Here is a 26218-nt window from a genome sequence, read left to right as displayed (position 1 = left end):
GTGTTATGCAGCTGTCCATTATTTCTCAAGTATCAACAGTTGTTGTTATTTTGTCCTCTGGAACGATTTACGGGTCAAAAATGCATTCATTCAACCTGGGCAATACCAGGACTGACCCCCATGTTACAAGGGAACAATTAGTTCATGCCGCTTTACATAAAGAACATTTGCACACATACCGACTTTTATTCACTTGAAGTGCTCGAATAATGCATGGCTATGCGAAGAAGGTAACGCTGTATATAAGCCGAGCGAATGAGTTTAGACACTTCATTCAAAACATGGCGAGCTCTGAGGATGCCATCTTTTTCGAACACAAAACCGATTTTCACGCCACCAGAGTGCCATGGAGGATTCGATGCTCATAAATAACATTCTTATGTCAGACAAAGGATTGACGTCACAACAAAAGTTAAGAGTCGTCTATAAGGAGAAGGTTATATGGTCTTCCCGTGTAGCTCAGTGGGATACTGGAATGTTTTAAAACCTTGTGTTCGGATCCCGCTTTGTCGTACACTCAGTCAAGGGTATACAAATCATCACCTTCATCACTCAGCCCACTAACTCGCAAGTGTCGATTCTTATCGACAATAGTGTGACGCCACAACAAACATTTAACTGTCCATAAGCGGCCATATACGAGCTCTACCCGCCCTAAACCGCGCTATAAGAGCTCTACCCGCCCATAATCGGCCCTATACGGACTCTGCCGGTCCCTAAAAATGAAGGCGCATGTGCACGCTTGTGCACTGTACACTGTTAAGCACATACAATTACAATGGGTCTATATGGAGAATAAAAGCCCCGTAAAACGACTTCAGGGCATCTTTAGCTGTTTAGCGTTCAAAAGCTCCCGGGGGCCAGTGCTTAGCCGTCTCCTGGACCCTCACCTTCTTTTGGGCTGGGGTAGTCGACTGACCGCAGTACCACTTTTAAATAGCTCCCAATGTTTTACATCTGGACATTTATGCAGTTCTCGACCACTATTCTACATTGACCCTACATGGCAATACCCACGTGATACGGGGTTACAGGGTGTAGTAGTCAAACATTTTTAGGAACATAGAAAAATCTACAGGCTTTCTTTTCCCCAGTTAGTGCTGGACAAACCACTGGGCATTTATTGTCCGTTGGTCATAAGTTTACAACTTATTCTTACATTACCCACCTGGCCTGGGTTATGGGGTACAGTGTAGACGTTACCTTCAGGAACGTTGTTGTAACAATCAGAGCGTATCTATAGGCCTATGTATACAGTGTTACGATAATCATCGATTTTAACGGTAGAGTGATCTCCCTTGATATATTCTCGACTGCTGAAGATAATATACTGGTCTGATTTTTTCACAGTAGCAATCCAGACCATAAATCCTTAATGAATACTCGCATTTGGAAATACCAGGCTGAACTCTTTTTATACACTTATACACTTTTGAGCATCCCGGCACTGTACAACGAATTTCAGAGATTCCACAATGAACCGACGTAGACGGTAAGGCGTAAGCTATATAGAATATAAAACAAGTCTATTGATGTATATTGGGCGCTGCAGTTAGCGGGCCAGCGCAGCTCAATGACCCAAGATCCTCTCACCAGCGCCATCGTTTGAGGTTTCTGGAGGCGGTCGTACGTGGGAAGATCTACAGCAACCTGCGGATGGTCGTGGAATTCACCCGGGCTCTGCCCGGTTTCCTCTCACCGCAATGCTGACCGCCGTCGTATAGGTGAAATATTTTTGAGTACGGCATCAAACACCAGGGATAAAAGGAAATAATTATTGATGTATTTGGTAGCGTTTAACGATTTAAGCCTACTTAAGCGAAGCAATCATGTTTGTCGAAGATGGAAACCGAATGTAGATGAATTTGCAAGAAATTAGACGTATATGATGAAAAAAATAAAAAAAATAAATAACTATACCCAGTCCGTATACAGAGTAGATCCGTGGCGTCACGGCACTGAACAGTTCGAAGGAGTGCGGTATTGTTGAGAAAAGTTAAAAACATGCAGGCAGCACTTTGCGGCAGCCGCCCAGAGTTCTGTGGCAATGTCATATCGGTACTGTACAGTCAGTTTCGTCATGGTAAGTTAATGAACCTTGCAGCGGTGCACGGCAGCTTTTATTCTAACTGTTCATGAAATGCATATACTTAAGCAATAATAACTTACACACTTCTTACGGCCACGGCTTCACAAACAGAATTAGGAACCAGAAATATGCAGCGATGTGAATAGAAATTTATTAGACGTCAGTGCTCTATAGAATAACTCGGCCTGCTGTGATGGCGGTCAGATGTGAAAATTGTACCATTGGGTGACCGATTGGGGTTTCACAGTGTCAATGAGGCGACCCTTTTCATTAGGGCGACTACTGCTGGTCGCCTTAATGTTTGTCCTTATGATTTGTAAAGCCAGGCCCAGATTTGAATGATATAGAAGACTGACAGTGTTGGTCAGCTTAATAGGAAGTTATGAAGCCACTTTTTGACGTGCTACCTTCTGTTTGCATCCAGTTTTATTCACTTCTAAAATGAGTGGTGTATATCTGGCCAATGGTAAAAAGATGACATTTAGGCGACCACTAAAACCTTTTGTCTTTCACTGGACTTCTCATGTACGGTATATGTGGTAAATGACATGCCTGGTTAGGCACCGTGCAACGACTATTGGCAATGCTGTCACGAGGCTGTCTCGCACGTTGCAACAGCCAGGTTTAATGACGCGATGCACAAGATGCGAGTTTGTCTTAGAGTTGCGGAAGAGTTTGTATCGGGAAAGAATGATCAAAGGTAAGCCTTTTAAGTGTTACTCTGTATAACTACTTAAAATTGTTTGAAAACCGTGTGATTGTAAAGCTTTTTACAAATTAGGAACAGGTGTACTTGTTTTATTATAGACAGTTAAAGGGTTAATTGCTTCACAATCTGCGAATCACATTCCCGCGACGTCCCAACAACAACAAGCGAAAAGGGCTTGCTGAAACTAGCACATGGGAGTTTGTAGGGAATAAGTTGCTGTCTCCGCATTTCATTTATGCGATGCCATTGTCTTTCGGTTCCTTAGCATGAAAGTTTGTTAAATAAAGTCACTCAATCAATTAATCAATTACTGGGGAGCTATTGTATTTGGGGGAAAGTGGGGCAAAATGGACCCTCGGGGCAAAATGGGACAGTTCTCAGAAACGCATAATACTGGTGCTGCCACGTATGATGTCGCGTCCAGAATCAGAACGAGGCCGATTTACAACAACAAGGTCGTCATTAAAAGCTCACGTGGACATGAAGTCATTTTAGCGGCAGTTTATGAATTTTGACCCGTTTGATCTAAGGTAAGCACGTTTTTAAGCTCGGTTTGAGCATAACTTATCCTAAGAAATACTACCTTAAACATATCTATTTGAAACTTTGTATAATTAGCTCCCACAAACAAGTAAATAATGTGAACTCAGCAACGAGTTTTAGCCCGTGATGGCGATGATTCAATTTTAACAGTTGGGGGCAAAACGGGACGCACTGGAATGGGGCAAAATGGGACATTTTCGACCATTTTGCCCCACACTGTGTCCCGTTTTGCCCCATATAATAATCTGCATTATTTTATAGTATAACTCAAACTAGTTCGAGGCTTTATTAAAGTTATAATACTTAACGTTTATTTGGGATTTATAAGGATGATTTACACCCTACATCAACCTAACTATATTTAGGCAAGTAAATAAATATAAATAAGTAAATAAGATGACTCGTCATGATGTTTTTTTCTTCAAACGAAGGATATATTCACAACATGGTTCCAGCACTTTATTCGAGCTTCTGGCGCTTCCAAAGACATCCAAGTTCTACTCATTCTGGATGGACATGCAACTCACACTAGAAACATACACGTGATTGATTTGCCGGAGAGAATGGCGTAGAAATACTATGTCTACCACCACACTGCTCCCATAAAATGCAACCATTAGATGTGAGTTTCATGAAGCCACTATCAACCTATTACGACCAGGAGTTAGAGAAATGGCTGCAAAACAACCCTGGTCGAGTGATTACCACCTTCCAAGTTGCTGATCTCTTTGGCCAAGCCTATGTCAAAGCAGGCACAGCTGAGACGGCTGCACACGGGTTCCGAAAAACTGGCATATTCCCCATCAACCGGGATATTTTCCAACCACATGAGTTTGCTGCCGCAGAACCTACAGATGTTCCAAATCCAATCTCCCAAACGGTCAACCCATTGATGAATTTAGATGATCATGGCATCCAAACAGATGCAATTGTTGATGAGCCCACATCTGACAGACAAGGGGAGTCCGTTTCAGGCATGAGCGCAATCCAGGAAGCATTGGTTGAGCCGCAGCCGTCAACATCTGGCATACATGCCGAGGAGACTATTTTACATGTAGGCCTACCCACAATCCCGGAAGCTCCAGAAACTGAGTCCGAAAATCCAACCTGTTCCATTTCTCCGCTGCTGTCTACGCCTGTGTCGTCTTCCACCAGCAAGTCCTCGGATGGTAATTCAGTTCCGCCAGGCTACATGTCACCATTTGACATTTCACCCCCACCCAGAGTCACCGTCCGGCAAACTCGGAAGTCAAATGTCCGCCGTGGCAAGGCAGCTATTCTCACCAGCAGCCCATACAAATCCTCACTTCTTGGTGATAAAGTACAGCCTCTCAGGGCAACATCTAGTTCACGACATGAAGTCATCCGCAAAGCACAAACATCAACCCAAGGTAAAGGAAAGCGTACACGAAACCACCTTCCAAAATCAGTGATTGTGTCTAAAGTTGCCAAAACCCCTAAAGTTGCAGATGTAACGCACCCTTCGCTCGAAACTGATGAAGTCGATACAGAATGTATCTATTGTTCTGAACTGTGGAGCAAAGGCACCGATGGAATGATCCAGTGTACAACATGTTTACTGTGGGCACACCCAGCTTGCGCTGGCATAGATGATGACGATGATGCTTTTATTTGCGAACTGTGTAACTAACCAATGAAACTGTAAACAATACTATGTCATCTTGAAGGGTGTGTTTTTGTTTGAGGTGGCAATACATAGGCCTACAACTACCAAAATTTGTTTGTTGTGTTGAAACATTTATTGCTTCCTTCAATTCATGTACGTTGGGGTAAAATGGGACATGTGGGTCCATTTTGCCCCACCCAGCGGGGCAATAATGGGACATACCGAACAGAAAGTATTTTTATTTTCTACTGGAATAGTCCGCGCATACAAACCAAAAATGATTAAAAAATTAAAGACATTATAACCCTTCATCGCAAACCCTCTGTTTTTACACACCAGCTTTGTAATTTAGCTACACACAAGTACATGAAGTTAAGTGTCCCATTTTGCCCCACCTTCCCCCTGTGGGTTGCCAACCTATCAATCGCGTTTTTAATGCTAGGCATCAAAAGACAGGAACCTATTCCCTTCAACCTACCGCTAACCACAACATTAACAGCCACATGAAAGTTGAAGTAATTCTGCTGACATTAGGCCTATGTTTCAGTGATTGCCTTTTGTCAGTTTATCACATAGAAAGAAACAAGCCAATAGATCTAAATGATTCTACAAAATGATGCATATTCACCACTGTTGCCTCCAGCCACCTAACCCCTTTTTGCAAATGTTAGGACTGGTAATACAGTGTTTTTTATGTTGTTTTGTTTAGTGTACATATGCCTAGAAATGTCAGCAGATATGACTTAAAATGTTGACTGAAAATTAATGGTGCATGATGGTTTGACTTTCATGTATTTGCTGCACATGAAAATCATTGAAACAATGGCAGGGAATCCTGCATAAATTTGTTCTCATCCCTAGTCTAGAACCACATTAAGGTTTATCGGCTTTTATACGGCATATTTTTGTGCTTGGGTGGAGTAATTGAAAATAACTTTCTGTTTGCAGATTGAAAGATGTTGAGCAAAGTGAAAAATGGTAAATATTTGCAAACCATACTATTAATGTTACACATAATGAATATGTATGCCTGTCATTTCAAGATCCAAATTGAGGAGTTGGCCCTGGCTGCTTGGTTAAGGCACTAGTCTTTCAATCATAGGTCACATGGGTTGTGGCTTCAATCCCATTCTCGGACACAGAACTTCAGAAGTTCAGATAAAATCAAGCCTGCTGAAAATCTATCCTGAACATAGGGTAATTTCACTGGTGATTAAAATTAGGCTTCATATTTAATTGGTCAACTTTTTACAGCTAAAACTCTTAAAACATATAATTCTTATCAGTGTTTTGGAATTTCTTTTTTACAGTACATTGGTCTCCTGATATGTAGTTATTATTAAAAACTTAGTACATACCATGGGTACTTTATAAAATTTATTAATTTTTTTTCAAACAGTGACTGAGCAGGAGGAGGAAGGCAAATCCAATGGAGGATTGTATTTTTTATATAAATTGTAACCTTGATAAAGATGGACTGGAAGTCAAATTTATCAATCAGTTAAATGGTGAGTTGTGCTTTGTTTTTATATTTAATATTATGTTACAGTGTGTTTTATTTACACTTAAATAATAAAAATGGAGGAAAATGTGATTTAAGTTTTCACAGTATGTAAATTGGTTTCCCCCTTCACAGCTTTTATCTGATTTCAGATATCATATACCTGAAGTCATGATTAATGTTGCATGAAGCAAAAATCAATTATTGATGGCCAGATTTTATACTTGGACGCCTCAGCTAATTTAGAGGGAGGATAATATTGTTTTGTCTGTAACAAATGGGCATGATTTGTATCCCAGATTCATACCAGATGGACAAAGTGGTGAAGTCTGTTGAAGTTAGACCAGGCTTTACAAATATATTCACATTGATCTTTAGTTAGCAAATGTGATGTATGTGTTTGCCTGGGCAGGATATGGTGACCTCAGCATAATATCCAATCTGAATTGTTCATTGAAGATTTTTAAGTCATGTTTTGCGTTATTAATAATCAGAAATCAAAGCCAAGATCTGAAGTAGTAATCTTATTCAGTGACATATTTTAAATCTTTGAAATAAGTTATAAAGATTTATGTCAGGTTTGACTTCTGAGTTTTCTGAAGGTCTTTGTTTAACATTTCAGGCAGTGGAGGAGTGTTCACATCAATTGAATTCTGCAAAAGAGATTTCCTTTATGTCTTTGAAAGGCTGGCAAAAAGGAAGCTGTGGAAAGGGAAAAATTCCATAGACAAGAATGTGGGGTCCTAGCTGGATTTTTTCCCTTTCAGTGGAAAAGCGAAATGGTAAGTTCTGCAACTAAAAGCAGTGTATTTTTCTCATGCCATTCTGTTAATGCTGTAGTCAAAGTGCAGAGAATATTTTCTAAAATACATGTTGGACCCCTAGTTTGGAATTAAATAGCTTTTTACACAATGCTAATAAACCAATAGTGTTTACGTAGTATTGAGCACAGCAGAGGTAACCACTATGTTACATCACAGGGGTGATAGCAAGTCTAAGGTAAGCTAATGCAGTTCCCCATGAAATAAAGCTGCTATATATATCTCTCAAACTAAAAGAAGGTACATTTTATATTTTGACTGATAAATTTCATGGAAGCATTTGGTCTTCCTTGCATGTGCATCTCGTACCAGTTTCAGTTTACGTTTGTCAGTTTTATTGGATTCCTTATTTACCTGTGAGACACTTATACTAAAAGTTTTGGTCATAAGAAGATCAGTGTGATGTCTCTACTTTTCTATATTTTCCCTCTTACTCTCCAAAACAGCCGTATACAAATGTACACATCCACAGACTTGTGTACGTTCATCTTTGAAATTGTGTGGCACTGATAAACAAAATAACATGGATGTGCATATATGACACACTAGTGTGTACCACTGGTACACAGTTGTATTTTCACTTTATGTGAAGTAAGAGACATTGAAAATCTTGCTTCTAAGCTTATAGGAATTAACTCAGTATCAAATGCAAAGATAAAAATGACACTATTATTTTTCTTTCTGTCGCTCATTCAGACGACAACTGCAATATGGAGACAAGGCAACATATGGCTGCATCCCATCAACGTCAGAAAGGTGAGTGTTTTTTTATTAGCATGTATTCCTATAGGGAGCATGTGTTCCTACAGGGAACTTGCTGAGGATACATGTACATTACTTTAATCTGCACTTTTCATTACATTCAGTTACAGGGGAATGTACAACAATGCAATTACTTTTCTGTTCTGTTTCTTTTCTATCCCTTTGAAGCAGATAAACTCAGTGAGGAATTTATCAGTAAAACAGTGAACAGTTCAGCTGTATGTAAAAGATCAGAATTATATTTTTTCTACAGGTTTCTACTTTTCCATGCTTTTCCCACGCTGTGTACCAAATTTTCATGTTTTTTGTAGAAGACAGAGCATCGGCCTGACAGAGAAGACAGCATTAACAACTAGAGGAAGAGTCTGAATCAGCTGAATCTAGTGATAGTGGTATGTACACCAATGGGTACAATTACGCCACAAGTGAAATCTGGCAATTTCAGATCCATGACTTCCTCACCATAGGAGCAAAAGTCCTTGAGGTAGGAACTTCAAATTTTGGATGTGCTTAGTTGAGGGTCAACGTATTCACTTTAGGGTTTCCTATTTAAATTGGGTTCATTTCAATTAAATGTCTGGTTCTATGGCAACGAAATATAATAGCCATTTCAAAGACATGCTGTGAATAGAAGCCAAATCAGTTGAGATAGGAACTTCAGATTGGGATACATTATCATTTGAGGGTGAACTAAGACCCTATATAAATTCGGGTCATTTGGCTTAAATTTCTGGTTTCTGTGGCAACCAACTGTAATAGCCATGTGAAGGACAAGATAGGCACTTCAGATTTTGGGTATGTGTTCAGTTGGGAGTGAACCACCCTATTTAAATGGAGGTTATATTGATTAAATTTCTTGTTTTTATGCCATCCAGTATATTTTAGAACTGTTTGGACATCTTTGTAACAGAATAAAAACTGAGTTTTTTTGTGTCTCCTGAAGACTTGACCGAAACACTAGACCTGTAGGGTTTGCACACAGCTGTATTACTTAATTTATTTATTTATTTATTTGATTCGTGTTTTACGCCGTACTCAAGAATATTTCACTTATACTATGGCGGCCATCATTATGGTGGGTGTAAACCAGGCAGAACCCGGGGGAAACCCACGACCATCTGCAAGTTGCTGGAAGACTGATTACTTAATGCTGATGGGATTAAGTGTGCCCACTCACTTCTGGCTCTAGCATGTCTGGTTTTAATAGGAAAGCTTAGTGCTTGAAACTGAAACTTATATATAGCTTACAGTAGCAGGTATTGTATGAGATCGCATAACTTTTTACTTTTGTTTTGTGTGTATGTTTTGTAATAGTTAGGTTGATTTCTTTTTATCCAGAAAACCGAGCTTATCATCCAACAGACTGAGTTTATCATAGATGGAAGGAAAGTGAAGAAGGGATTGTCAAGGCTCACTTCAGTGTTATATGGGTGACAATTATAAAGGATTCCCAGGAAAGAGAGAAATCAACGTTTTTCTGAAGGATAATCCGTTTGTCTCATTTCCTGTCAAACCATCAAGCCAAGGTTATGAATGCGAAATATAAGCACAGAGTAAAGGTAAAAATATAACTTTTTGTAGTTAACCTAGTCACTAGGTTCACAAAGCTTCACTATACTGGCCTTTCTGAGTTGTACAAATAAGCTGCGCATTTTTGGTTAAAATTTAGAATTTGCTTGACTCATCTGACATCATGATGGCAGTACGTAAGATTTTCTCGGAGTGTGCGTGTTACTTAATTTGAACTGCGATATCTCGGTAATTCTCATCATAAATGCAAAGAGACAAGGTTTTTAAGCTCAGGGGTGGAAACTTTATGATCTCGTTTATACCACAGCCTGTTTTTGTTTGTTCTTGTCATTTATTTATCATTAAATTCATTAATTCTTTAAAAATATCATAAATTATAATGAATTAATTAGATGCTCTCTGCAACATTGTGAACTGTGATCTGATTTCAATACGTTATTTCTTTCGTTTGCTGTTTGGAATGTCATGTAGTTGCCTTTGCATGTATGTGGCAGAATAATATGTAGTCTCATTCTGTGATTCTCAGTCACATTTGAAATATCTCTCTGAGCGAATATTTTATTACATTCAATCGAGGAAACTGATTATTTGACTAGTAATGTTGATGAGATTGAGAAGGAATGACAGCGTAGTTGTGTGTAGTGAAAATAGAGACACATTGCCATAGTCCAGTCTTTACATATATTTCATAATGGCTGGGCACAATTTTAAAAAAAACAAGACGAATATCAGTCATCTTCATTCAAAGGCTTTGTAGAGTTTGAGCTTGTGTAGTGAGGCTTCCATTTTAACTCTGTTTCTGCATGAGGTTGAAAGTAAAGGTCGGCCAAGTAAGCAGGAGATCATGCTCATCGTTATGGATTTACGGTTTGGTGTCAGCGAACAAAAATAAATTGTGTGGCTGGTTGAAAAATGTTTTGCAATAATGTATATAGGGGTGTAATTAAATTGTATGTCAAAATGCTGAGTTGAATGTGTTAATTAATAGCAGATCGTTGAATTGTTGGGCTATTAGTACCAATTCATTGCATTTTGGTGATGGTCCAAATCCCGATTATTCACGATTGATAGAAAGCCTTCCTTTTTCATGTTCAATCATAGGTCACACCAGACGTGGGTTTCATCCCACTCTCGAACAGGGAACTTTCAATGTTACCCTTGTTCAGTTGTTTGTGGGGCCTTGGTGTCAACAGGAAATAGTTGTATATGATGTTACAGGAAGAGCTCACTGCACATATCCAGCCTTTCACCACTTTCAGATACACTCGTATCGGGAGGAGTTACAAGTTTCCTCGTATGAGCATATGTCAGATGTGGGAGAGTTTGCCAGTTACTCGCCAAAGGGCGATGGTTTACCGTGGCCACTCTGCTTCCCTCCACCACACCAACAAAATCTGGCCGCCATCAAATAATTGAAATATTCTTGAGTTTGATGTTCAGCAATCAGAAATCAAAAAAATTGCCCTTGGGGCTTGGAGGCTATTAGTAATAGGCGCCCCTCTCTTGTGTATGCTTTTACGACTGCTTAGCCTGCCATCCACCACTGTGACATGTCAGTTACTTGCGAAAGGAAATCAACCTTTCGCAAAAAATTACAGATTTCTCTGGATCAGAGGATTGCACCCTCACCATATAATACCTTTTCGTTAACACAGTTGATTGGAGTTTTACAGCCTTAGCCAGACATATTTCATAGGTTTGACAACATTCGTAAGGAGGGAGACATATTATATGGAGTCGTCTGAATGACACTGTGTAAACATCAGTCGACCAAAGGCAGACATGTACAACATTCTCTTATATGTGGTCGCCTGAATGACACCGTGTAAACACTGGTCTACCAAGGGGATACATTCGACATTCTCATATAGGGGCGTCTGAATTACACTGTGTAAAAGATGGTCTACCAAAGGCAGACATATACAGCATTCTGTTTTATGTGATCGTCTGAATGACACCGTGTAAACACTGGTTGATCAAAAGTAGTTATATACGACATTCTGTTATATGCGGTCGTCTGAATGACACTGTGTAAACACCGGTCGACCAAAAATAGTCATACACGACATTCTCTTATATATGGTCGTCTGAATGAGTGTATGAAGTATATGTTGTGTACTTGGGTGACCGTTTTAAAATAAAAAGTCATTTAGGTGACCCGCTTAACTTTGGGCAACCATTCTTGGTGTTTATGGGAATCCTATATTTCTAACAACTTTGATATATTCAACATTGTCTTAAAAGGTATGAAAATTGGCATAGTTGGGAATACAGCTTTACAAGAAGCGTAGATAAATAAGTGGTGTAAAGATAAATAACCCCAAATAAGTGGTGGCTTTAGGAAATCTACACAGGTCTTTTAAAAAGGTACACATTTCTCTCCAAAGGTTCTTGGTGTTTATGGGAATCCCATATTTCTAACAACTTTGATATATACAATATTGTCTTAAAAGGTATGAAAGTTTGTCATTTGTGCGACATATTAACACCTACACAAAAGGTCTTATAATAGATCAAATATCACTTGAAAATTTGTTGTTTGGACGACATATACAGATGTGGTCGCCTAAATGCACAAAATGTTTGTGCACAAGGTAATGCGTCATTTGGGCGACATATATGCGGTCGCCTAAATGACGCATTGACTTTTGGGTGACCAGATATATGCAGTGAATTGTGTATATTTGTTATTTGATAGATGATGAATTATTTTTCTATGCTGTTTGATGTGTAAATGGTTTAAGATGAAAATAAAAAATTTTTGTTCCACAGATGTTTATTTTGAGCAAATATATCAGTTTATGAAAGAATGGTTGCCCAAATGAATATTTTTCAGGAATGGTTGCCCAAATATACAATAAAGTGTTATATATATATATATATATATATATATATATATATGTATGTATTTATGTTATAAACGTTTTATATGAACTGGAAAGCCTCCAGAAACCTGAGTTGAGTGAATGGCAATGTGTAATCCGTGCGTGGGGCCGTGTTCGATTACTGTGATTTGATTTATCCACACGTCGAACTCAATCGTAGAGCCGGTTTTACCTGATGCGATTTAAATCATCGACTCGTCGAATTTAATCGTGGAGCTGCGTTCACATGTTGCGATTTGATTTTGTCGATTCGCTGAATTCGACGAGTGGATGAAAGTGGCACAAGTCTGTAGCACATGCCAGTTTAGACGATGCATTTTGTCGAATGGTACAATGGCATGAAAGAGAGTATGACATATTTTCATTCGACTGGTAGAATTCGACAATCTCATCGTGTGAACGCGACTTTATTTGTACAGAATTCATTTTCAGATCTAGCGATGTACTTCAGCGCCTCCAGTTTCGTTACTCAACGGGCTGCTATAAATTGTTAAATCTTTCAAAGACAAGGAATCAGTACAGTATTATTTCAATCCTCATCAATGGTTTTTGTATGTTCTCCACCCATAAAATCTGAAATCCGTCGTTTGAAATTGAATTATTCGCGACTTTCAGTCAGGGAAATCAGTTATTAAATCAAAGCACCCAAAGCATGGCTCAGCCGAGGGTCTGTGCTCGTCATCAGACGTACCTGTATGGGAAAGAACGTGACATTCTTGGCCAGAGGCCACAAAGCCAATTCTGACTTCCGTCAAAATTTGAAAATAAATTTTAGTGTTATGTTTGGCCCTATAGGTTAAGGTTTTGACCACTTCATAGTGTTATCTTCACACAAATTTGTGGAATTTTCAACTTCACCGAAAAACTAAGCACTGTGACAAATTTTTGAAATTTGAGATATATCAAAAAGCGGTTTTGTGAAATCTTGTAAAATCTTGTAAATGGAGTGCTCTTTCACGCATAATTTCCATCAGCACTCGGAAATTTTCAAAAGTGACGCCACATGCATATCATGGCTCCTGATAAAGACAATTTGACCCCATTTCATGAAGATTGAAAAGCTTATGTACTCATGCAAGTTAGAACATGCATTAAAGATGAACCAGAAAAAAAGCATCACGTTTCAAGAATCTAGAATGTTTCACAATGGCGACTTACAGTAGTGGTTACCATGGTAACTACGTGCACATTACATGAAGTGAACTTTGTAGGACGACTGCCTGGACTTTTCAACTCTTGAGCAGAAAATTTAGGCGAATTGAGCCGACAAATCGGGCGAATTGAGCAGACAAAGTTAGGCGAATTGATCCGACAAAATTGGGCAAATTAAGCAGACAAAGGCGAATTGAGCCCACAAAATCGGGCGAATTGAGCAGACAAAGTTAGGCGAATTGAGAGACAAAATCGGGCGAATTGAGCAGACACAGTCAGGCGAATTGAGCAGACAAGAATAAAGGACAGTTTCTTTGGAAAATGATATAATTTGTTCATTTCTCTACACGAGGGCATGTTTGTATTAATGTGAATATTTGTTTCAAAGTTATTTCAGGACAAATATTAATGCATGCACTAGATGACTGATGATACACGTGTGATGTGGAAATTTTAACAGTAATATATCGTGAATTTAATCCACAGAATACGATCGTTAGTGAGCAAATATCAATACGTTATGAGATTGATTGTTATACTGATATGTGCATATGACATTCTTTAAAGTTAGTAAATGCCAAAATATTTTGCATTATTATTAGCATATTTACAGTGCACATATATTGCTTATGACGAACCAACACTTAAGCATTAAACGAAATTGAAACCGAAAGACACGTATGATCAGTTGCAAACACGCATTAATCTTTCTTCACAAAACCGATATGATACGAGGACACAGCCTCTGTATATGATTTGTGTAGGCTGGATGCTAAAGGAAAAACATGTACTTATAAATCTCCTCAAATTATGCATTTACAAAATACTGATAAACCGCCAGCGATTACATTTCTTCATATTTCAAGCAGTATAGATATAAAAAATAAAACCGGATCTGCCGCGATAGCAAAGGTCACATCAGTTTTGGTGAACGTATTTCTAAACGGAAAACCTGGTTTCAGACAAAAACAAACAGTCAACTCAAAATACCCTTATTCAAACATTTCTAGAGATTTAACTATCACAAAACTTTTAATCCCAGAAATCAAAAATATAGCTAGTTGTGATTTTATTAATATAAAAATATAAATAAAAAATTACAATAAAAAGTAACAAAAAATATCAGGAAAAATTACCCTGAACAGCTGCGACTGAAACAACATCAGTGTAATTAAAATAACACTAATATAGCACACCGTTAAACATTAACATGTCTGTATTAGGTAATATGATATTTAAACATACACATTGTTTGAAACTGGTATACAAAAAAACCACGGGTCAATACCATGAAATCTCAGTTAACATTTTGCTGACGTGTTGGACATCACAAAATCGTGACGTTAATATTTACAAATGCGTCAACTGTTTTGATATCCATTCCCTGATTGACGGGCTATGCTGGCGTTTTGAGCTCATCACCTGTAGCGAAATCCATTACTTCTGTAACTCACCCAGGTGTTTCCGTATCACCCACTGTTGTGAACTGATCAGGTGTTTTGGTATCCATTCCCGTTGAAAATTGCCTACTTCTTGTGGTATCCATGACTGTTGTGGACATATCAAGGCTTAAAGTAGACATTACAGTTGTGGTCTGGTCACCTGTTATGGTATCCATTACAGTTGTAGTCTGGTCAGCTGTTGTGGTATCTATTACAGATGTGGTCTTATGACCTGTTGTGGCATCCAGCACTGTTGTGGTCTTGTCACGTGTTGGGGTATCCATTGCAGTTGTGGCCTGATCATTTGTTGTAATATATATCACAGTTGTAGTCTGGTCAGCTGTTGTGGTATCTATTACAGATGTGGTCTTATGACCTGTTGTGGTATCCAGCACTGTTGTGGTCTTGTCACGTGTTGGGGTATCCATTACAGTTGTGGCCTGATCATTTGTTGTAATATATATCACAGTTGTAGTCTGGTCAGCTGTTGTGGTATCTGTTACAGATGAGGTTTGGCCAGCTGTTGTGGTATCTGTCACAGTCGTGGCTTGGTTACCTGTTATGGTTTCCATTACAGATTTGGTTTTGTCTACTGTTGTGGTATCCATCATTGGAGTGGTCTGTTCAGGTGTTGTTTTACCTATCACAGTTGTTGTCTGGCCAGCTGTTGTGGTAGCCATTACAGTTGTTGCCTGGTCAGCTGTGGTGGCATCCATCATGGTTGTGGTCTGGTCAGCTGTGGTATCCATCACAGATGTGGTCTTCTCCCCTGTTGTGGTATCCATTACAGTGGTGGTCCTGTCATCTGTTGTGGCAGGTATTACAGTTGTAGTCTGGCCAGGTGTTGTGGTGTGTATCACAGTCGTTGAATTGTTACCTGCTGTGATATCGATTCTAAATGTGGTTTTGTCAACTGTTGCGGTATTTATCACTGTTGTGGCCTGGTCTCCTGTTGTGGTATATATTACAGTTGTGACCTGGTCATCTGTTGTGGCATTCATTATAGTCGTGGTCCTATTACATGCACTGGTAGCCATTACAGATGTGGTCTGGTCATCTGGTGTGGTAGACATTACAGATGTGGTTTGGTCATCTGTTGCCATTATAGATGTGGCCTGGTCATCTGTTGTGGTGTCCATCACATTTGTGGCCTGTTCACTTGTTGTGAGATCCTTCATAGTCGTGGTCTTGTCATCTGCAATGGTCGCCATTACAGATGTGGTCTGGTCACCTGATGTTGTATCCATCACAGTTGTGTTTTGGCCAGCTGTTGTGGTATCTGTTACAGTCATGGACTGGTTACCTGTTATGGTATGCATTACAGGTGTAGTTTTGTCTACTGTTGTGGTATCCATCATTGGAGTGGAATGTTTAGGTATTGTGTTACCTGTCACAGTTGTTGTCTGGCCTGCTGTTGTGGTATGTATTACAGTCGTGGTTTGGTTGATTGTTGTGGTGTCGATCTTAGTTGTTGTCTGGCCAGCTGTTGTGGTATCTGTCACAGTTGTGGACTGATCAGCTGTGGTGGCATCCATCGCTGTCATGGTTTGTTTAGCTGTTGTGGCATCCATGACATTTGTGGTCTGGTCAGCTGTTGTGGTATCCATTACAGATGTGGTTTGTTCATCTGTTGTAATAGCCATTACAGATGTGGTTTGGTCATCTGCTGTGGTATCCATTACAGTTGTGGCCTGGTCAGCTGTTGTGGCATCTGTAATAGTCGTGGTGGAGTCACCTGCACTTGTAGCCATTACAGATGTGGTCTGGTCATCTGTTGTGGTAGACATTACAGATGCGGTCTGTTCATCGGTTGTGGTAGTCATTACAGATGTCGTCTGGCCACCTGATGTTGTATCTATCACAGTCGTGGCTTGGTTACCTGTTATGGTTTCCATTACAGATGTGGTGTTGTCTACTGCTGTGGTATCCATCGTTGGAGTGGTCTGTTCAGGTGTTGTGTTACCTATCACAGTTGATGTCTGGCCTGCTGTTGTGGTAGCCATTAAAGATGTGGTTTGGTTGCCTGTTGTGGTACCGATCACAGTTGTTGTCTGGCCAGCTGTTGTGGTATATATTACAGTTATGGTTTGGTTGCCTGTTGTGGTATCGATTACAGTTTTGGCCTGGGAAGCTCTGGTGGCATCCATAATGGTTGTGGTCTGGTCAGCTGTTATGCTTTCCATTACAGATGTGGTGTTGTCTACTGTGGTGGTATCCATCGTTGGAGTGGTCTGTTCAGGTGTTGTGTTACCTATCACAGTTGTTGTCTGGCCTGCTGTTGTGGTATCCATTACAGATGTGGTTTGTTCATCTGTTGTAATAGCCATTACAGATGTGGTTTGGTCATCTGCTGTGGTATCCATTACAGTTGTGGCCTGGTCAGCTGTTATGGCATCTGTAATAGTCGTGGTGGAGTCACCTGCATTTGTAGCCATTACAGATGTGGTCTGGTCATCTGTTGTGGTAGACATTACAGATGTCGTCTGGCCACCTGATGTTGTATCTATCACAGTCGTGGCTTGGTTACCTGTTATGGTTTCCATTACAGATGTGGTGTTGTCTACTGCTGTGGTATCCATCGTTGGAGTGGTCTGTTCAGGTGTTGTGTTACCTATCACAGTTGATGTCTGGCCTGCTTTTGTGGTAGCCATTACAGATGTGGTTTGGTTGCCTTTTGTGGCATCAATCACAGTTGTTGTCTGGCCAGCTGTTGTGGTATTTATTACAGTTGTAATTTGGTTGCCTGTTGTTGTATCGGTTACAGTTGTGGCCTGATCAGCTGTTGTGGCATCAATAATGGTTGTGGTTTGGTCAGCTGTTGTAGTCATCACAGATGTGGTCTTATTCCCTGTTGTGGTATCCATTACAGATGTGGTTTTGTCATTGGTTGTGGCAGGTATTACAGTTGTCGTCTGGCCAGCTGTTGTGGTGTGTATCAGAGTCGTGGTATTGTTACCTGTTGTGGTATCGATCCTAGATGTGGTTTTGTCAACTGTTGTGGTATTTATCACTGTTGTGGCCTGGTCACCTGGTGTGGTATCTATTAGAGTGGTGACCTGGTCACCTGTTGTGGCATCCATGATGATTGTGGTCTTGTCTCCATCTGTGGTAGCCATGACAGATGTAGTCTGGTCATCTGTTGTCGTAGGCATTACAGATCTGGTCTGGTCATCTTTTGTGGTGGGCCTTACAGATGTGATCTGCTCCCCTGATGTGGTATATATTACTGTTGTGGTTTGGCCAGCTATTGTGGTATCTATCACAGTTGTGGCTTGGTTACCTGCACTGGTTTCCATTACAGATGTGGTTTTGTCTGCTGTTTTGGTATCGATCATTGGAGTTGTCTCTTCAGGTGTTGTGTTATCTATCACAGTTGTGGTCTGGCCAGCCGTTGTGGTATCTATTACAGTTGAGGTTTGGCCTGCTGTTGTGGTATTGATCACCAACTTGGTTTGGTTACCTGTTATGGTATTCATTACAGGTGTGGTTTTGTCTACTGTTGTAGTATTCATCATTGGAGTGGAATGTTTAGGTATTGTGTTACCTATCACAGTTGTTGTCTGGCCAGCTATTGTGGTATGTATTACAGTTGTGGTTTGGTTGACTGTTGTGGTGTCGATCTTAGTTGTTGTCTGGCCAGCTGTTGTGGTATCTGTCACAGTTGTGGTCTGTCCACCTGTTGTGGTATCCATCACAGATTTTGCTTTGTGAACTGTTGTGGTATCGATCACAGTTGTGGACTGATCAGCTGTGGTGGCATCCATCGCTGTCATGGTTTGTTTAGCTGTTGTGACATCCATGACATTTGTGGTCTGGTCAGCTGTTGGGGTATCCATTACAGATGTGGTTTGTTCATCTGTTGTAATAGGCATTACAGATGTGGCTTGGTCATCTGCTGTGGTATCCATTACAGTTGTGGCCTGGTCAGCTGTTGTGGCATCTGTAATAGTCGTGGTGGAGTCACCTGCACTTGTAGCCATTACAGATGTGGTCTGGTCATCTGTTGTGGTAGACATTACAGATGTGGTCTGTTCATCGGTTGTGGTAGTCATTACAGATGTCGTCTGGCCATCTGATGTATCTATCACAGTCGTGGCTTGGTTACCTGTTATGGTTTCCATTACAGATGTGGTGTTGTCTACTGCTGTGGTATCCATCGTTGGAGTGGTCTGTTCAGGTGTTGTGTTACCTATCACAGTTGATGTCTGGCCTGCTGTTGTGGTAGCCATTACAGATGTGGTTTGGTTGCCTATTGTGGTATCAATCACAGTTGTTGTCTGGCCAGCTGTTGTGGTATTTATTACAGTTGTAATTTGGTTGCCTGTTGTGGTATCGGTTACAGTTGTGGCCTGATCAGCTGTGGTGGCATCCATAATGGTTGTGGTCTGGTCAGCTGTTGTAGTCATCACAGATGTGGTCTTCTTCCCTGTTGTGGTATCCATTACAGTGGTGGTTTTGTCATTGGTTGTGGCAGGTATTACAGTTGTCGTCTGGCCAGCTGTTGTGGTGTGTATCAGAGTCGTGGTATTGTTACCTGTTGTGGTATCGATCCTAGATGTGGTTTTGTCAACTGTTGTGGTATTTATCACTGTTGTGGCCTGCTCACCTGGTGTGGTATCTATTAGTGTGGTGACCTGGTCACCTGTTGTGTCATCCATGATGATTGTGGTCTTGTCTCCATCTGTGGTAGCCATGACAGATGTAGTCTGGTCATCTGTTGTCGTAGGCATTACAGATCTGGTCTGGTCATCTTTTGTGGTGGGCCTTACAGATGTGATCTGGTCCCCTGATGTGGTATCTATTACAGTTGTGGTTTGGCCAGCTATTGTGGTATCTATCACAGTTGTGGCTTGGTTACCTGCACTGGTTTCCATTACAGATGTGGTTTTGTCTGCTGTTTTGGTATCGATCATTGGAATTGTCTCTTCAGGTGTTGTGTTATCTATCACAGTTGTGGTCTGGCCAGCTGTTGTGGTATCTATTACAGATGTGTTCTGGTCAGCTGTTGTGTTATTCATCACATTTGCGGTTTGGTTATCTATTTTGGTATCCATCACAGTTGTGTCCTGGTCACCTGTTGAGGGGTCCATCGTAGTCGTGGTCCTGTTACCTGCAGTAGTAGCCATTACAGATGTGGTCTGGTCACCTGTTGGTGCATTTATTACAGTTGTGGTCTGTCCAGCTGTTGTGATATCTATCATTGTTTTGGTTTGGTTCCCTGTTGTGGTTTGGTTGCCTGTTGTAGTATCGATCACAGCTGTGGCCTGGTCAGCTGTGGTGGTATTCATCACATTTGTGGTCTGGTCAGCTGTTGTTGTAGTCAACACAGATGTGGTCTGTGTTTTGGTATGCATTACAGTGGTGGTCCTCTCATCTGTTGTGGCAGGTATTACAATTGTGGTCTGGCCAGTTGTTGTGGTTTGGTTGCCTGTTGTGGTATCGATTACATTTGTGGCCTGGCCAGCTGTGGTGGAATCCATCATATTTGTGGTCTGGTCAGCTGTTGTGGTATCCATTGCAGATGTGGCCTTCTCCCATGTTGTGGTATCCATTACAGAGGTGGTCCTGTCATCTGTTGTGGTAGGTATTACATTTGTGTTCTGGCCAGCTGTTGTGGTGTGTATCACAGTCGTAGAATTTTTACCTGTTGTGGTATCGATCTTAGATGTGGTTCTGTCAACTGTTGTGGTATTCATCACTGTTGTGGCCTGGTCACCTATTGTGGTATCCATTACATTGGTGACCAGGTCACCTGTTGTGGCATCCATCACGGTTGTAGTCTTGTCACTTGCTGTGGTTACAGATGTTGTGTTCTCCCCTGTTGTGGTATTCATCACTGTTGTGGCCTGGTCACCTGCTATGGTATCGATTACAGATGTTGTTTTGTCTACTGTTGTAATATCCATGATTGGAGTGGTCTGTTGAGGTGTTGTGTTATCTATTACAGTTATGATATCAATTACAGTGGTGGTCCTGTCATATGTTGTGGTAGGTCTGACAGTTTTGGTCTGGCCAGGTGTTTTGGTGTCTATCACAGTTGTGGTATTGTTACCTGTTGTGGTATAGAACCTAGATGTGGTTGTGTCAACTGTTTTGGTATTTATCACTGTTGTGGCCTGGTCACCTGTTGTTGTATCTATTACAGCTGTGACCTGGTCACCTGTTGTGGTATCTATCATAGTTGTGGCCTGGTCACCTGCTGTAGGATCCATCATAGTCGTGGTTCTGTCACTTGCAGTAGTAGCTACTATAGATGTGGCCTGGTCACCTGATGTGGTATCCATCACAGTTGCGGTTTGACCAGCTGTTGTGGTATGTATCACAGTCGTGCTTTTGTTGCCTGTTATGGTATCCATTGCAGATGTGGTTTTTTCTACTGTTGTGGTATCTATCATTAGAGTGGTCTGTTCAGGTGTTGTGTTACCTATCACAGATGTGATCTGGCCTGCTGTTGTTGTATCTATTACAGTTGTGGTTTGGCCTGCTGTTGTGGTATTTTTCACAGTCTTGGTTTGGTTACCTGTTATGGTGTCCATTGCAGATGTGGTTTTGTGTACTGTTGTGGTATCCATCATTGGAGTGGTCTGTTCAGGTGTTGTGTTACCTATCATAGTTGTGGCATGACCTGCTGTTGTGGTATGAATGACAGTTGTGCTTTGTTTGGCAGTTGTTGTATCGATCAGAGTTGTGGTGTTGCCAGCTGTTGTTGTATCTATCACAGTTGTGGTTTGGTTGCCTGTTGTGGTAGGTATTGCAGTTGTGGTCTGGTCAGCTGTGGTGGCATCCATAATGGTTGTGGTCTGGTCAGCTGTTGTGGTGTCCATTACAGATGTCGTTTTCTCCCCTGTTGTGGCATGTTTTACAGTCGTGGTTTTGTCACCTGCACTGGTAGCCATTACAGATGTGTTCTGGTCAGCTGTTATGGTATCCATCACAAATGCTGTCTTCTCCCCTGTTGTGGCATCTGTTGCAGTCGTGGTCCTGTCACCTGCACTGGTAACCATTACAGATGTGTTCAGGTCAGCTGTTGTGTTATCCATCATATTTGTGGTTTGGTCAAGTGTTGTGGCATCCATTGCAGTCGTGGTCCTGACACCTGCACTGGTAGCCATTACAGATGTGTTCTGGTCAGCTGTTGTGTTATCCATAACATTTGCAGTTTGGTTATCTGTTTTGGTATCCATCAAAGATGTGGTATCCATCACAGTTGCGGTTTGACCAGCTGTTGTGGTATGTATCACAGTCGTGCTTTTGTTGCCTGTTATGGTATCCATTGCAGATGTGGTTTTTTCTACTGTTGTGGTATCTATCATTAGAGTGGTCTGTTCAGGTGTTGTGTTACCTATCACAGATGTGATCTGGCCTGCTGTTGTTGTATCTATTACAGTTGTGGTTTGGCCTGCTGTTGTGGTATTTTTCACAGTCTTGGTTTGGTTACCTGTTATGGTGTCCATTGCAGATGTGGTTTTGTGTACTGTTGTGGTATCCATCATTGGAGTGGTCTGTTCAGGTGTTGTGTTACCTATCATAGTTGTGGCATGACCTGCTGTTGTGGTATGAATGACAGTTGTGCTTTGTTTGGCAGTTGTTGTATCGATCAGAGTTGTGGTGTTGCCAGCTGTTGTTGTATCTATCACAGTTGTGGTTTGGTTGCCTGTTGTGGTAGGTATTGCAGTTGTGGTCTGGTCAGCTGTGGTGGCATCCATAATGGTTGTGGTCTGGTCAGCTGTTGTGGTGTCCATTACAGATGTCGTTTTCTCCCCTGTTGTGGCATGTTTTACAGTCGTGGTTTTGTCACCTGCACTGGTAGCCATTACAGATGTGTTCTGGTCAGCTGTTATGGTATCCATCACAAATGCTGTCTTCTCCCCTGTTGTGGCATCTGTTGCAGTCGTGGTCCTGTCACCTGCACTGGTAACCATTACAGATGTGTTCAGGTCAGCTGTTGTGTTATCCATCATATTTGTGGTTTGGTCAAGTGTTGTGGCATCCATTGCAGTCGTGGTCCTGACACCTGCACTGGTAGCCATTACAGATGTGTTCTGGTCAGCTGTTGTGTTATCCATAACATTTGCAGTTTGGTTATCTGTTTTGGTATCCATCACAGTTGTGTCCTGGTCATCTGCTGAGGGGTCCATCGTAGTCGTGGTCCTGTTACCTGCAGTAGTAGGCATTACAGATGTGGTCTGGTCACGTGTTGGTGCATTTATCAGAGTTGTGGTCTGTCCAGCTGTTGTGATATCTATCATTGTTTTGGTTTGATCAGCTGTTGTGGTGTCTATCACAGTTGTGGTCTGGCCAGCTGTTGTGATATGTATTACAGTTGTGGTTTGGTTGCATGTTGTAGTATTGATCACAGCTGTGTCCTGGTCAGCTGTGGTGGTATTCATCACATTTGTGGTCTGGTCAGCTGTTGTTGTAGTCATCACAGATGTGGTCTTCCGTGTTTTGGCATGCATTACAGTGGTAGTCCTCTCATCTGTTGTGGCAGGTATTACAATTGTGGTCTGGCCAGTTGTTGTGGTTTGGTTGCCTGTTGTGGTATCGATTACAGTTGTGGTCTGGCCAGATGTGGTGACATCCATCATATTTGTGGTCTGGTCAGCTGTTTTGGTATCCATTGCAGATGTGGTCTTCTCCCATGTTGTGGTATCCATTACAGAGGTGGTCCTGTCATCTGTTGTGGTAGGTATTACATTTGTGTTCTGGCCAGCTGTTGTGGTGTGTATCACAGTCGTAGAATTTTTACCTGTTGTGGTATTGATCCTAGATGTGGTTCTGTCAACTGTTGTGGTATTTATCACTGTTGTGGCCTTGTCACCTGTTGTTGTATCTTTTACAGTTGTGACCAGGTCACCTGTTGTGGTATCTTTCATAGTTGTGGCCTGGTCACCTGCTGTAGGATCCATTATAGTCGTGGTTCTGTCACTTGCAGTAGTAGCTACTACAAATGTGGCCTGGTCACCTGATGTGGTATCCATCACAGTTGCGGTTTGACCAGCTGTTGTGGTATGTATCACAGTCGTGCTTTGGTTGCCTGTTATGGTATCCATTGCAGATGTGGTTTTGTCTACTGTTGTGGTATCCATCATAAGAGTGGTCTGTTCAGGTGTTGTGTTACCTATCACAGATGTGATCTGGCCTGCTGTTGTGGTATCTATTACAGTTGTGGTTTGGCTTGCTGTTGTGGTATTTATCACAGTCTTGGCCTGGTTACCTGTTATGGTGTCCATTGCAGATGTGGTTGTGTGTACTGTTGTGGTATCCATCGTTGGAGTGGTCTGTTTAGGTGTTGTGTTACCTATCATAGTTGTGGTATGACCTGCTGTTGTGGTATGAATGACAGTTGTGCTTTGTTTGGCAGTTGTTGTATCGATCAGAGTTGTGTTGTTGCCAACTGTTGTGGTATCTATCACAGTTGTGGATTGGTTGCCTGTTGTGGTAGGTATTACAGTTGTGGTCTGGCCAGCTGTGGTGGCATCCATAATGGTTGTAGTCTGGTCAGCTGTTGTGGTATCCATTACAGATGTCGTTTTCTCCCCTGTTGTGGCGTCTATTACAGTCGTGGTCCTGTCACCTGCACTGGTAGCCATTAGAGATGTGTTCTGGTCAGCTGTTGTGGTATCCATCACAGATGCGGTCTTCTCCCCTGTTGTGGCATCTGTTGCAGTCGTGGTCCTGACACCAGCACTGGTAGCCATTACAGATGTGTTCAAGTCAGCTGTTGTGGTATCCATTATATTTGTTGTTTGGTCAAGTGTAGTGGCATCCATTGCAGTCGTTGTCCTGACACCTGCACTGGTAGTCATTACAGATGTGTTCTTGTCAGCTGTTGTGTTATCCATAACATTTGCAGTTTGGTTATCTGTTTTGGTATCCATCACAGTTGTGGCCTGGTCACCTGCTGAGGGGTCCATCGTAGTCGTGGTCCTGTTACCTGCAGTAGTAGGCATTACAGATGTGGTCTGGTCAACTGTTGTAGTATTCATCACAGTTGTGGTGTGTTCAGCTGTTGTGATATCTATCATTTTTTTGGTTTTGTCCCCTGTTGTGGTATCTATCACAGTTGTGGTCTGGCCAGCTGTTGTGGTATGTCTTACAGTTGTGGCTTGGTTGCTTGTTGTAGTATCGATCACAGCTGTGGCCTGGTGAGCTGTGGTGGTATTCATCACATTTGTGGTCTGGTCAGCTGTTGTTGTAGTCAACACAGATGTGGTCTTCTCCCGTGTTTTGGTATGCATTACAGTGGTAGTCCCTCTCATTTGTTGTGGCAGGTATTACAATTGTGGTCTGGCCAGTTGTTGTGGTTTGGTTGCCTATTGTGTTATGGGATTACAGTTGTGGTCTGGCGAGCTGTGGTGACATCCATTATATTTGTGGTCTGATTAGCTGTTTTGGTATCCATTGCAGAAGTGGTCTTCTCCCATGTTGTGGTATCCATTACAGAGGTGGTCCTGTCATCTGTTGTGGTTGGTGTTACATTTGTGTTCTGGCCATCTGTTGTGATGTGTATCACAGTCGTAGAATTTTTACCTGTTGTGGTATCGATCTTAGATGTGGTTCTGTCAACTGTTGTGGTATTCATCACTGTTGTGGCCTGGTAACCTGTTGTGGTATCCATTACATTTGTGACCAGGTCACCTGTTGTGGCATCCATCTATGGTTGTAGTCTTGTCACTTGCTGTGGTCACAGATGTGGTGTTCTTTCCTGTTGTGGTATTCATCACTGTTGTGGCCTGGTCACCTGTTATGGTATCCATTACAGATGTTGTTCTGTCTACTGTTGTAATATCCATGATTGGAGTGGTCTGTTGAGGTGTTGTGTTGTCTATTACAGTTATGATATCCATTACAGTGGTGGTCCTGTCATATGTTCCAGGTAGGTATGACAGTTGTGGTCTGGCCAGGTGTTTTGGTGTCTATCAAAGTCGTATTGTTACCTGTTGTGGTATTGAACCTAGATGTGGTTGTGTCAACTGTTTTGGGTATTTATCACTGTTGTGGCCTGGTCACCTGTTGTTGTATCTATTACAGTAGTGACCTGGTCACCTGTTGTGGTATCTTTCATAGTTGTGGCCTGGTCACCTGCTGTAGGGTCCTTCATAGTCGTGGTTCTGTCACTTGCACTAGTAGCTACTATAGATGTGGCCTGGTCAC

At 41.4% G+C, this 26218-nt stretch overlaps 2 protein-coding genes and 1 long non-coding RNA gene across 3 annotated transcripts in view; 1 reads left to right on the top strand and 2 right to left on the bottom strand.

Annotated features, from left to right (window-relative positions):
• The first annotated feature begins 6377 nt into the window (after positions 1–6377).
• Positions 6378–9452, top strand: LOC135478990 (uncharacterized). Its single transcript, XR_010445798.1, has 5 exons — positions 6378–6476; positions 7092–7251; positions 7987–8046; positions 8364–8444; positions 9391–9452. It is a non-coding gene; the product is annotated as an uncharacterized LOC135478990 (long non-coding RNA).
• Positions 9453–15069: 5617 nt separating this feature from the next.
• Positions 15070–25302, bottom strand: LOC135479855 (uncharacterized). The gene has a single exon (XM_064759759.1). The coding sequence runs from the start codon at positions 25300–25302 to the stop codon at positions 15070–15072; it is 10233 nt and encodes a 3410-aa protein (XP_064615829.1).
• Positions 25303–26033: 731 nt separating this feature from the next.
• LOC135479854 (mucin-3B-like) overlaps positions 26034–26218 on the bottom strand; it is a 38486-nt gene continuing 38301 nt past the window's right edge. The window contains exon 8 of the mRNA XM_064759758.1: positions 26034–26218. Coding sequence (XP_064615828.1) covers positions 26034–26218 — 185 coding nt within the window.

Source organism: Liolophura sinensis, chromosome 12, assembly GCF_032854445.1.
Source record: "Liolophura sinensis isolate JHLJ2023 chromosome 12, CUHK_Ljap_v2, whole genome shotgun sequence".
NCBI lineage: Eukaryota > Metazoa > Mollusca > Polyplacophora > Chitonida > Chitonidae > Liolophura > Liolophura sinensis.
The sequence above is the reverse complement of the archived record's forward strand: the minus strand, read 5'-3'. Positions and strand labels throughout refer to the sequence as shown.

Excerpts from the sequence above, each read along its gene's own strand:
- LOC135479855 (XM_064759759.1), bottom strand. The coding sequence starts at position 25,302 with ATGCATACCAAAACACGGGAGAAGACCACATCTGTGTTGACTACAACA.